The following is a 13,694-nucleotide window of genomic DNA, read 5'->3' as shown; positions in this document are numbered from 1 at the left end:
AAGAGATGCAGACCTAAATTTATGTCTTCTTGTCATTTTTTAATTGACTCTCTGTTGGGATACAGCATTATTCAAATTATTGTTGTTTCAATCTTTTTATTTTTTGGCATCAAATGCGTGTCAGCAATGATACGAACTCTCAGGTACAACATTAGGCTGTAGGTAAATTTCAAATGGGGTTAAAAGTGCTCAATAAGCAGATGTCTAGCATTCAAATTGTAACTATAAAGGGCATCTAAAAAGTGTACTATGAGTAACATGAACATATGTGTAGTGTGCTGTCATTTAGGAAACAGCTGAACAAGTGTGTAAGATAATAAAAAGGGTTTTAATTCTGTAAAATGAAATAAACAATAATCCATTGAAATATATACAGTATTTCGTGCACAGCTTCTGCTTAACACATGTACCTTTGTTCTTTATACTTACCGTAACTTATGCTGTTTGTATTTATGGGGTTTTACAGTAGGTGTGCAGATACAGTTTCCTGTTTTCCCTTTATGACCCTCTTCAACATTCTTCTGCTTCTTTCTAAGAACTTGAGTGCTAAGGTTTCTGAAGCTTTGCTGGCTTTTAAGTGAACGTACTCTCAGAGGAAGTGGCGCCAAAAAAATCTGAAGAAATAACAGGGTGTGTGCTTGTGAACAAGTCTGCCAAACTGGCTCATTGTATTTACAATTGCTCTCCTTTCCCCCAGTTCACAATGAGAGACCAGATGAATAGTACTGTACATTATTTAACTATTTCAGTGACCAGCGTCCACTAGACTTTTTAAATTGCCATTCTTTTGCAAATAGGTTCCTGATTTCATCACAATCAGTAGCAAATGTTGCTAGCTTGATTTACATGCAAGGTGTAGAAACGTTTGTAGTTTTACTATACCACAGCCTGTTTTTCAACTAAGGTTTGCTGTACTAGATTTTCACAAGTGACCAAGTGGGAATTAGGTGTGAGTAATAAAAACATCAAAAGTGTTAGGTCTGTGAGAAGGCCGGTCAGCCTGTCTATGTCTGTTAAGAAGGTGTTTAAGGAATGAAGAGGAGGAACTGGGTTGTCCACTTTCTGAATTAAAAGCTTAAATAATGAAAGCCCTATGTGTGAAACATTGTGTTGGAACAGGATCCAATGAGACATGGAAATAGAAATAAAAACCTGTAGCTTTCGAAATCAGTCTGGCTTAGGAGCCGTACGTTGGGCATCAGGTCCCACTAGTAACACACTATTTAACCTCAGCAATTTTTTGGACAAAACTGGTTCTCATGGTAAGACTAATCAATAATACTTTATTATTAGCTGCTATTAGTTAGATATGAAAAATCATCAGGTAGCATCATTGTTTGAACCACTTAAGCCAGGGACAGCATAGTATACTAACAGCAACTAAAGGATCAGTAAACTCTTTTCGGTTTATTTGGATTCGTTCTTAGTTTTTAGTTTATGATTTTCACTACAGATTCACAATATATGCAGAAAACAACGCATTATACTGTGCAAGTGTTGAGAGATAACTTGTTCAGTGCTGCTGAGTGAATATCTTTTCAATCTGATTTTGAAATCTATGTCCTGTTCATTTTAATCCAACAACAGAATGACCAGGTGAATTGCAATGTTGATAGGTTGATAGGCAGATGAGGCGGTTGATCTTTGTAAAGTTATTCTCTGAATTGTTAAATTTAGGTTGAACTTTCTTTTCTATAGAGTGTACAGTACAGTGCTGTTGAATGTTCGTGGAGTGCTCTAGTTGTTTCACTCATGAGTAAAGCTGTATTTTTTTCACGGTAAAACATGGCTTATTTTACGGCATTTTATATTTTTTATCTAAAAATAGGTATTTCACGATTAAACATAATATTTGTTAAAGCAGAAAAAATGGATTGTCATACTCAAAATTGTTTTCTCCACAATTATTAAACAATAAATGTTCCAAAATATTTAAATGCTTACCTGAAAAACAGTAAATGCTAAATTGTAGAATATTTTGTTTTTTTATGTCCACCTTTTAAAGACATTCTATTTTCACCATCAATGAATTATCAAACAAAATAAAAATATCAGTAAATGTAAGAATAACAGACAGGCGAAATGTCCTCTTCTTGCACTGGACAGAGCGAGCTGTAGCAGAAATATTTCCGATCTTTGATGCAGCCGGTGTCTTTTTTTGTTGAAGACATTTTATAGAAGTCATGCAGCTCTATGCAGTGTGTTCAATCATTTACCGGAAGCAAGCTAAGCTGCCTGCCATGTTCCTAAATGGGGTGTAACAGGTAGTGCGTTAATAAGACAGATGTTTGCTGCATTTATTTTTACGTGATAAAAAAATAACTGTATATTCACACTATTCTTTCAGAAGTGGGAATTTTCACAGGAATCATGAAATCTGTGAAAATACAGCCTTACCCATGAAGATAGACAATTTTGCTATTCGTCATCTTTATCTGTGGAATAATTGCAGTGTACAGTATTCTGTGAACAATGATGGGGTATATTCTATTTATTCTGCAGACAATATCATGTCACAGGCACTACTCACATTGTGCTACAGTCTTTACCACTGTCCTGCATACATTAATGGCACATGAGCTGTAAATGTATTTCTGTGACTTTTACAACTTATTTTACCGAGAGATCAGACTGTGTGCATGTGTGGTTGTCCAGGTTTTAGTCCATTTTAGATGATGATGTTAATGTAATTAAAAATGTAGGGCTGCTCAAAGAAGCACACAACAGTCCTATTCTCATGTGCTGTGTTTCTTTTTAGGTTATGATATGTCAACATTCATCAGACGCTACAGCAGATACATGAATGAAAAGGCTTTTGCTTACCGACAGATGGCATTTGACTTCGGCAGAGTAAAAAAGGGGTAAGCCAACACAAAGCAAGTTTTGGGTTTCTGGAAATGTGTATTGAGCTCAGATTGAACACATGTTGCTTGTGTTCAGTTATGATGAAATATCGCTTAAAGCTGTGAATTTTGTTGACGTTTGGTACAAATTGGTCACATAAATATTTTAAATGGCTAGAGAGCCCTTCAGAGCCTTCCACAGCCAATCAGAAACCCATGTTTCCAACATTGAAACTACTTCGGCAACCAAGGCTCTCTGCTCTCAGTCTTCAGGTCTAACAGCAGAGGGAGTTACTGTAAACACCTATAAATCGGCCACCTGAAAAATCTCCCATCCACAGAAAAAGATGCTTTATACTACACTCTGATTCTGACTGAAGGAAAGCGACTTCTCACTAAAAGGCACACAGAAATGTTAGCAAACATAAACAGCCTCGGAACAAACTAGTGAACATAGAAATGGAAGAAAAAAACTTCAGTCATTGTCTGTCTCTGCTGCGTCAGAATCGTTGTTTGGTAAAATTTGCAGTAATTCCAAACACTGCTTTGCTGTCATGCATCTTCCGTGATCCGTTTTCAAAGTGTATTGGGGTAACAGTGAATTTCTTAGAAAAACGAGTGACAATAACCAGAGTGCTGGCAGACAGCCTGGCTCCGTGAGCTGTCAAGGCTGATTGATGGGCTATCAGGAGGCTTATTGAAACAATAGAAATGTCAGAAACCACCCACTTGAGGAATGCAGACTGATATAATCCAACTTCAATACATGGCACAAGTCCTGACTGATAAATACAAATAATACTGCAACATTTCATTGTTATAATATATTTCATATGTATCGGTCAATTTGACCGCTCCTGGTCTGAATAGGTATGACAGTATTTTATCTCGCTTATTTTTGCAGCTACGTGATTTTTTGTCAGGGTAATTAGTACATATATTTAAGAAATATATCTGTATCTTAAACGAACGCACAATTTATATTTAAATTCCAAAAACGGTCAGAATGACCGCCTCGGTCATTCTAGTGTTAATTTATAAAGTTAACCTTATTATATTAAAGTTTGTATTTGCTAAGGTGAGTACCACTGATTTACAGAATCATTTGTTTTTTCATCTTTTGTTAAAACTAGTCTCAATAAAATATATATTGTTTTTAAATGCCTGCACGTCTGAAATACAATATCCTTTGATTGCTGATTTGTCAATGTATATTTTATTCTCATTTTGTCTTTTGGCAATTTCCGTTTTATATATGAGCCATTGTGGAGATTGCAATGGAACCTGTTAAATAGACTGTAAAAGATGACAGGTCATGCATTACAAATCTGTTGAGGGAGATTTGTTGGAGAAATAAAATAAAATTATAAAATATTTTTTAATATTGTACAAATATTATATATTATATATTATAATTTGGATGACATTTGTCTTTAGATCTTCCATCTGTTATACACATTATTGAATGTACCCCTTTGTAATGCATGTGTGATGAGATCAGACAGCTTTATACCCTGAGTCTAGAGTGAGGTGTGCTGATATTACAGCAGAGACCTGCAGCTTGCAGACTTGTATTTGGCTAATGATTGATCTGCTGCTAGAGGACACTTTGAAAAATGTAATAACCTTACAGTAACAATCTTATGCTGCTGATTAGAATTCTTATGGTGCCCTGTAGCCGCTCTGAATTAAACGTTTTAATTTAGCAGGTAGATGATCTAAACAGGATTTAAATTTTGCCATTTTTTCGCTCTTCAGATGGGGTTAATAGACTCAGTTATTAGCATTACTATACATAAAAAAGAGGTTTGAGAAAAATCTGATTTAAAAATGTTGCGGTGACACTTAAGGTCATAAAAATAGACCTCAACGTCTCCACTGTTTGAACAGTCATCACCACTCCACGTGGGATGTCTCTTGTTCCGTTATTTTCGTTGAGGTTTCCTTTTCTGCATCATGGATATTTTTACTGGTTTTCACCCTCGTGTGTAGGCTGTCTGCCAAACAGACTTCTCAAAATTAATCTCTCATAACCCAATTGATATATTTTGTTATTGCAATGGGACTGCTTGACATTCTCACTTGTTTATTCTTTGATTACATTAAGCTATTCTAGTACCAATACTCTTTACATTTTCAGTCTCTAGATTACTATATATAAACCAGTATAATCACATAATCTCCTGCCCATTGGGCCTGTGGAAAACACACAGACAGGAAGTGGTCTGTTGGAATGTCAGCTAGTTCATAAAGCAGCCTCTTGTGTATCGTTCTCATCAGTTCCAGGTCTCAACTCCTTGATGTGGATGTTAAATGGACTAATCAGGCAGTAATTGTCAGCTGAAACCTCGCACATTATCTAAAGAAAACAATTTGCTAAATCTGTCAGTGAATATTCTTTCAAAGGAAAGAAAATCAGACTCCTAGGATGTGTGGAGTACAATATTGTCACAGAAAGCTTTTTTTTTTTTTTTTTTTTTTTTTTGCTACAGCATGATTCCTGATATCAAGAATTGACTGCATTGCACCGCGGTAATGCTGTCTGTGATAGCAAAGATTTTCAGCTGACTTAATGGCACTGTTTTTTGTTTTGTTTTACCAATCTAAAACCAAACTACTTTAATCCTGGTAATTTATGCCCTCTCCAGTTGTTGTTTTCTCTTTTTTTATTATTAACGTGGAAAAATAACCCTTGTAAAAGTTTGCCATAGTAAAAGCATAGCAAAGTGTAATAAAGCACAATTTAAACATGGTAAAGCACAGATATGCATTGTAAAGAAGAGATAGGTATGGTAAGCTGTATTAATGTTTAAATGAGTGAACTGTGGTAAATGCAGAGTATAGCCATGGGAAAAGTGCAGTAAAACTGTAAAATACCATACGAAAATACTGTGAAAATAACTTCTGAAAAGAGGACCCAGAATGTGTTTCAGCTTTTAGATTGATTGATACCTGTTTGATGTCTTACTAAACGATTACCTTTTCTGCCTCCATTGTGTTTCAGTGCTGAGGGTGTTATGAGAACCATGAATCCTGAAAAGCTATTAAAAGGCATGCCAATTTTACAGGGACAAATTGATGCACTACTGGAATTTGATGTAAGTACATATTAAAATATGGCAATAAACAACACAGATGTTTCTTCAAATGTGCCAGCTTGTTTTCAAGAGGCACCCGAAATCTGCATGCCTCAGGGTGTTGCTTGGCATATGCTGTTAAATGACCCAACCTTGTAGATGCTGTGTTTTAACAGGATATGTTGCAGTGTAATTGGGTAGTTTACAATACAAGCCCAGAAAGTGTTACATCTTCAATAACAGATTAAAATACTTCAGTGCATTGTTTAAATCTGTTCCATAATCATGACATCTACAACATTAATGAGCAATATTGATCAAAAAATGCAAACAACGGATATCGGGCCAGATAAATAAATGCAGAACAACTTGGGAGTGTGAGGCATTATTTGCCCTTTTTACCCCACTAGACTCCTTTCTTATGCATTTAGAGTTGTACCAGTCTTGGCAGCCCCATTGCAGAAAATTTTTTTTGGGGTGACAAGAAAAAACACGTGTATCTCACAGTCGATCTGCAATAGTATTTAGGGGTACCGATGTAATTCAAGAGGGGATTATTATCTGTTTAGGGATACCAAGACATTTAATAATCACAGGTCTGTGTGGGGTAAAATAAATGTTCCCAGTCGTATTCCCTGAATGTATTCATCTGTCCTAATACTTGTTGTATAGCATCCCATAAAACAGGACTATAATATGGATAAGTAAGCATCACTGCATTTTTTGATTAAATCGGTTCCTAAGATGGCCGTCGTTCTTTAACTATTAATTAAGTGGGATATGTTACTTTAAACATGAAGAAAATGGGTAGTGGTTGGTGTCACCTTGCAAGGCTATTAGTGAGAACAGTAACTCACCCTCACACCCACCAGTGTGTAATAGACTTCATGCAACTCTGCATATCTGGTTAATTTCCCAGCCAAAGAAATAGTGTAGTAACGCTGCCTTCTTCGGCATGCACCACTTAATGTGCTAATGTAATTTTTTTATTTATTTATTTTTTTATTAACTAAGCTGCTGCATTAGTCATTTATGTGACAGACTGAGAAAAATATCCATAATTATTAAACACTCGGCAGTGCTAAATGTAGAAAAGTTTAAAAAAAAGTTACATTCAGTGACACGTTTCGTCTGGAAGTCTTTTTCAACGTCTTCAAAATCATAATTAGCATTGATAACACTTGAAATGACTGATTATTTTCTGTCTTCTTGTACAACAGGTCCATCCCAATGAGCTGACCAACGGCATAATAAATGCTGGCTTTCTACTCCTTTTTAAGGATCTTATTAAGCTCTTTGCTTGTTATAATGACGGGATCATTAACTTACTAGGCAAGTCTTTACTAAATATATATATATATATATATATATATATATATATATATATATATATATATATATATATATATATATATATATATATGTATGTATATATATATAGTTTGTATTTTTTAAATTACTTTTTTTTTAATTTCCTGCCTATTTCCTTTTTGTTTTTCAAGAAAGCTGTAAATGTAACACTGATGTCAAGCAACATCCTTTTCTTATCTTGTATTCCTTTATGGCCATTTTCTAAGCAGGTGAACAAAACTGTAGACACTACTGATTAGTTAGATTAGTAGTTTTCTCTGGCAGTATTTCTTGCTTGAACTCTCTTTTCCCCTTGATAACAGCAAGAGACGTAAAGGACAGATTCTGGAGCTTGCGGTTGAGGTTTAAGCAGTAAAAACATTATTTTAATTGTATTCAGTGCTCTGGTGGTTACGTTTAGTTACGTAATTCCTTTTGTGAATTTATTCAAAGTTGATGTGCCTGGTAAGTTTTAAATGTGTGTCATGTTTAAGAAAGCGGCCTCCTTTATACACCAAAATTTGAAAACACAGCAGCTGCAGTTACTACGTTTATGCAATCTACATTCTTGTAATATTTAATTACGTCTTGTTTATTATCCCCATTATCTCAACAACCTCACACTAATGCATGTAGAAGAAGCAGCATGCCCTGTGCGATTATACATTGTTTTATCTTTACAGAGAAATTTTTTGAAATGAAAAAGGGCCAATGTAAGGAAGCACTTGAAATTTACAAGAGGTTTCTCACAAGAATGACAAGCGTCTCAGAATTTCTCAAAGTTGCGGAGGTGAGTTTTTATTTAAATTAAATATATCACATACTGAGTTAATAGGAAAGTTTATTACTGCACATTAGTTTATCATATATGTTTATATTCATTGTTATGACTTTTCACAGCTAAGAAGTTTAAGTAATTGGACGCTAGGGGGTTATTTTCAAAACTTTTGAGTACATTTGCTTAACTTTTTTTTTCATTTTCAGAAGTAAAGTGTTTGTATTTCATATTACATTTACAGTTACATTGCTTCTGTGTTAAGTGAAGTAATTATGCAACACATGCAATTCACATTTTTAGTTCAGGATTTGACAATACCCTCCTTTGTGGTATACAACTGTAAAGGTTTAGTGTAGGTTAAACCCTTTTGTCTTCATCTGTACTTTCTGCCAGTGCTGCTGTAGCAACCCATAGTGATAAAATCGTATGTAAACCAAGGTTATTTTCCATTGCCAATAGTGACTGTCATTTCCTGTCAAGCTGAATCCTGCCAGTGTGGTTTCTAAAGTACAAAATATTTATATATCGTTCCTGTGAAATATAGGAGACCTTGTAAGCGGACTTGGCTTTAAAACAGACATGTTTAGGCTTGCTGCTCTTGAACGTATTAAAAGGGGCTTGTCATTTTACTCCACTGCTTGTGATGAATGTGCACATTATAGGGTCCTGAGGAATTCTAAGGCCTTTTCACAGATCTGTGGAACAGTGCAGCCCCTGAATCCTTGAAGTCCCTCAATACTTTGCTGTTAAATATCCACTTGATACTGATAGCACATAGGTTCCACCTTTTTTCATGGAATACTTTAATGATCTAAACAGCGGCTGATCTGCAGTAGGTACCGTCTCACACAAACTCGTAAACCTCTTACTTGGTAACAAGAGCGCTTATGACTCACGCCTGGAATAAAAAAATCCAGCCACCGTTTAGATCATGAAAATAGTCCCCATTTGGTTGTATTGAGATATCCCAATTTAGTCAGTGAACAAATTCTGTTTTCAAAGATTTTTTGTGAAATCCCTTAACCACCTTCTTTCTCTGTTTCCTCCCCATGCAGCAAGTAGGGATCGATAAAGGTGATATTCCTGATCTCACTTATGTAAGTCTTGATTTTTCTTTGCATGCTGGCATAATATATTTACACATGAGCAGTCCTGTCCTGTGCCTACACAGGTGCACAGTACTGACCGCGCATCCAACATGGTAGCATATGTCTGTGAGCTGGAAAAAAGGTGCTAATCCAGGCTTTAAAATGCATTTTTTTTCATGATATCAGCACTAGCAATGTTATCACTGGCTTTTTCCTGTGCTTAAAAGTTTTAGTTTTTTCATTGCTTGTTTTTTATTTTTATTTTTGCAATATGCAGGTATTTCAAATACAGTGCTGTCTGTAACTTCCAGGTACCCATTCACTTCCTGTGCTACGGGTAATTTTTAATCCAAACATCTAGCTGCATTCTCACGTTGTGTGAAAAGCAATGGATTTTTTGCCTTTTCAAGCAATGCAATTTTAGCATTGTACTTGTAAAACAGGCACTGTATCCATATAGGCGTTAAAGGTTCCATTTTTTGTCGAAACTAACGATTTTCATTCAAAGTAAGGTCACTTTCTCTCCCTGGTTCGCTAATAGAAAACTCTTAGCTATTGTAAAAGCCTTAGTATTATCATCAATATATGATATATATATATATATATATATATATATATATATATATATATATATATATATATATATATATTTTTTTTTTTTTCTCCTTCCTTGCAAGATTTCTAAATCCCAGATGTCAGGTTTGAGAATTTGTAACCCATCATCTTTACATACACAGCTGGGGCATGTGTGTGAGGTGACAGAAGATTTCGTGCTACCATTCAGATCACAATCCAAGTGTTGAGCTATTATAGCTATTGACAGACAAAATACCCCTTCTCTTCTCACTTGCAGAGATGCAGATTGATTCCAAAGATTGAGAGTGTGAGTAGTGCATATAAAGCCCCAGAAACAGCCAGGTGGAATTCAGAATCAGAATATCATCACCACATTCTGTTTTTAGTGGACTTTGATCTTAACCTACGATTTCTTACTGTTTTTAAGAAGAAAATCGGGGTCCACTGAAATATGAGCATAGGGTGTCCGTAATATTAAAAATGAACACTTACAACAATATCATATTTTAGTAATGTCCCTCTACTACTATATTACGTGTTTCAACAGTCATTCATACTTTTTGGGATCTCCTTTTAGACTCAAGTTTGAGTTAACGAATAGAGTTTAATATTGCGGAAGCTCTATTGATGCCGTTGGTTTTATAATCCTTGCAGATTGAGCATTCTGATGTTTTGCACTAAAGCATGCACTAATGTGTATTACTACAAGCAGGATCATTTGCTTCATCACAACCTAAAGCAGATGCTAAATATAGGGAATGCCAGAGGTGCATGTTTCCAGTTTTCTGTTTGCTTAAGGAAATAGGGGCAAGAAGCTATCACCATTAAAAGGAAAAGGACGAACTTACAATGTAATCGCATAACCAAAAATAAATTTTACTGGATTTTTTTTTTTTTCTTTTTCTGGGTGATTTTGGTGAGTATTGAGCAAAAAAAAAAAAAATTACAGGTTGCAGAAAAAGTAAATTCTGAGGACATTATATGTTCTGATTGTGTTGCATATAATCTATTTAAATGAAATGTGTGCTGTGGTGCAATTTTCTTAAAGGGGTACCTTACATCTACATTTTCCTAATATTTTATTTCTTACCTGTGTATTATCCTATTTTGTATGTTCTGCATGATTATCGTTTTTGTCATGCATATGCACAAATAAGTGTATTCTGTAAAAGGCTGATTTCCTTTTTCTATGGGGAATAGTTAGTAGACAGCATGGCAAATAATGGTCTTTGCAGAAACAGCAATAAAGACTACACATAATAATGTTACACATGTAAAACTGTTACATTTTAGGAAAATGCAGATGACAAAGCAGCCCTTTAAAGAAAATAATATGATCACACTACTCCGTTTGCATGTGTGATAAATTATTGATTGTACAGTGTTAGGTTTCAGAGCTCTGTTCCCTCCACCTCTTAAAATTTGATCTAACTCAGTGGTTAGAACTTAATAGCCCTCTACAGCCGTTCACAAGTGTGCTACATACAGTATTGCAGATATTGTGCTTCCAATATTTTGTCCAAATCTCTGTGTATCATTAATAAAGCATGCTCTTTTTTTCTCCCATAGTCATTGCTTGCTTGTTTTTTTTTATTTTTTTTTTTATTAACATGCACACCACAGGTATTGCACCCAGGGATCATTATCGATATTAAAGAATCTGACACTGACAGTGAAAACTCTGCCTTTAAAGACTGTAACATTGATGATCCGGTAATCCTGTTTGACTCTGTCAGTTATTCACCAGACCTTAATGTAATGGGATAAATATCTGTAATGCTTGTTAGTTTGCTACAACAAGTACGAAAATATGACCTCCACGGCATCACAATTTGATACATTCAAGTGAGCTGAGTTTGGTATTTCTTTCTTGGTTTGGCCTTTTAAGCTCTGGCCTAATTAGGCTGATAATAAAACCTAGAATTGTTCAAACCTCTATGCAATGCAAAGGAATACAAAGGCATGCTAGGATACTTTTTTTTCTGACCTGGCTGTTAAGGAAACCCTGATAAGATCACACCAGCTAAGATCACACAAGGCCATGATTTCAGTACTCCTATTGTATTCCCTCAATAAATCTGCAGTGGTGGGTCATGGGTAGTGTGATTGCTTGTTTTGATAACTTTCTTATACTGTTGGTGTGGTCGTATCTGGGTCTTACCTTGACCAGCTCAAATTTTCTCCCTATATGAAACGTAGTACGAGTAGGAGCTATCTTAACTTATGTATTCTTTTTGTTAAGAATCACTTTTTATATCAGTTTCTGTTTCAGCCATCACACTGTGGCGACTTTTTAAAACTTCTTAAGTTCAGCTGGCACACCAGATTGTAACCATTAACCTACACCCCTGCAACAGTACTAAATACATCACTATAAAATATAACACATAGAACAAATGTGTTTTTTCTCGCATCCTCTGATTAATGGTGCACCAGCTGGATTTAGAGAGAAGACATGCTTGAGAGCCCTGTTGAGGCCTCAGAGTTGCTGTTAAACTCTAAACAACAAGAATACAATAGTTCAGATAACTGATTTTATTTTTTATCCAAAACAAGGTGCTGTTTTTCTTTCTGCTTAGGGATTTGACTCTGACCATGGCTTGTATTTTATTTTCCTCTGTCATGCATTTTTACTCGTATGTAAATTGTTGCAGTCTGTTTCCTCCATTCCTCCATAATTGAGGCTTCTGTGTACTCCACCTTATCAGTAGAAAGTTCTTGTAGCCCAGTTTGTTAACATCCCCATTTTAGATAACAGGATACACTTTCACAGCCCTGAAACCTACTTGCCACTACAGTACCTGACTGGGAGTCAAATGCTCCTGCCATGGTCTTGATTATAAACCATGCTCTGTTATAGCTTTAGTTGTGACCTTACCTCTTTTTAACTATTTGGAGGAGCACCACAGTGATTTCTTTAAATCATTCAGGGCACATGCAATGGACAGTATATTTTCCAGGATGGGTGAATTCTTGTACAGTACAGCGATTTCCCCACAATGGCAAATCAATAAATACTAGAGGCATACATGTCTGAAATCACAAGGGGATCAGAATATACTCTATTTTGACTGCTCACCAGTAGCACATTCTTTCTGTTCTGTCCTTGATGAACCTCTGTGGGTTACAAGGAGGCGCTTTACACCACCCTTGGTGTGCTGTGCTACACTTTTGCTCTTTTCTCATAGTATCCAGTGAATGCCAATGCTCTTGTTTAGCTATTGAATCAAAAAAAGTGTTTTAATCCAGTTGTTCCCAACTTCAGTCATCGGTGTCCACTAAAACTCCATGGTTTGCAAGCAAAACCTATTCATCGCATTGAGATTGGCAATGGTATGCATCAAATAAGACCATAATACCAATTTGAAAATAATTTGTTATTTTATTAGTACCTGCTTGCAACAAAAACTTGGATTGTTAGTGATCGATAAAGGCTTGAGAACTACCGTTAAGAGATGGTGAATAACGTTTGCTATTACTACTCTGGGTGTTTTATGGCTGTTGCCTTTTCTCTGCAGTCCAGTTTTATACATTCAGCTCAGCCTTATGCCAAGGGATTCCATATTCCATGTTCAGTAATATCCACTTGGATGAAATGAGACAAATAAATAATCTGCTACTATTTGAACCTATTCAATTTGACAGATAACAAGCTTGCGGTGCCCTGTTGTGCACGAATAGCATGAGATTGCATCTTTGACAGTGCGGTGCTGTGTACATTAGATGGAGTTCTTTAAAGCAAGCATGGGCATGCCCTGTGTTTTGCTCCTTTTTTCATAACCAGCACTTCATTCAAATGTTTTCTTTCCACTCTTTAGCATAAGAATATTCCCAAAAGTCCGTTATTGCATTTCTGTTGATCTTTTTAGAAGCTGTAGAAGCCCATTTATCCTGCCTTTTAAAATTCTGAAATACTTGTTTTAGTAGGACCATCCTGTGCCTGACGCTATAGGTACAGTAGTAGCCTAAGTGTAAGGCTCAG

The 13,694-nt window shown here is 35.6% G+C and overlaps 1 protein-coding gene across 10 annotated transcripts in view; it reads left to right on the top strand.

The window, feature by feature from the left end:
- The window catches only part of snap91a (synaptosome associated protein 91a), a 77,823-nt gene that overhangs the window by 31,518 nt on the left and 32,611 nt on the right, over nt 1–13,694 (top strand). For 9 of the 10 annotated variants that reach the window (XM_041251205.1, XM_041251209.1, XM_041251210.1 and 6 more), the window contains exons 1-6: nt 1,210–1,262; nt 2,759–2,861; nt 5,848–5,941; nt 7,141–7,252; nt 7,954–8,060; nt 9,104–9,145. In XM_041251205.1, the coding sequence (XP_041107139.1) occupies nt 2,767–2,861; nt 5,848–5,941; nt 7,141–7,252; nt 7,954–8,060; nt 9,104–9,145 (450 nt within the window). In that variant the 5' untranslated portion in view covers nt 1,210–1,262; nt 2,759–2,766. Of the gene's footprint in view, nt 1–1,209; nt 1,263–2,758; nt 2,862–5,847; nt 5,942–7,140; nt 7,253–7,953; nt 8,061–9,103; nt 9,146–13,694 lie in introns of those variants that run through there. The other variant, XM_041251211.1, reaches the window with a different exon arrangement.

This window comes from Polyodon spathula, chromosome 5 (genome assembly GCF_017654505.1).
Source record: "Polyodon spathula isolate WHYD16114869_AA chromosome 5, ASM1765450v1, whole genome shotgun sequence".
Classification (NCBI taxonomy): Eukaryota; Metazoa; Chordata; class Actinopteri; order Acipenseriformes; family Polyodontidae; genus Polyodon; species Polyodon spathula.
This window is presented reverse-complemented; position numbering and strand designations above follow the sequence as displayed.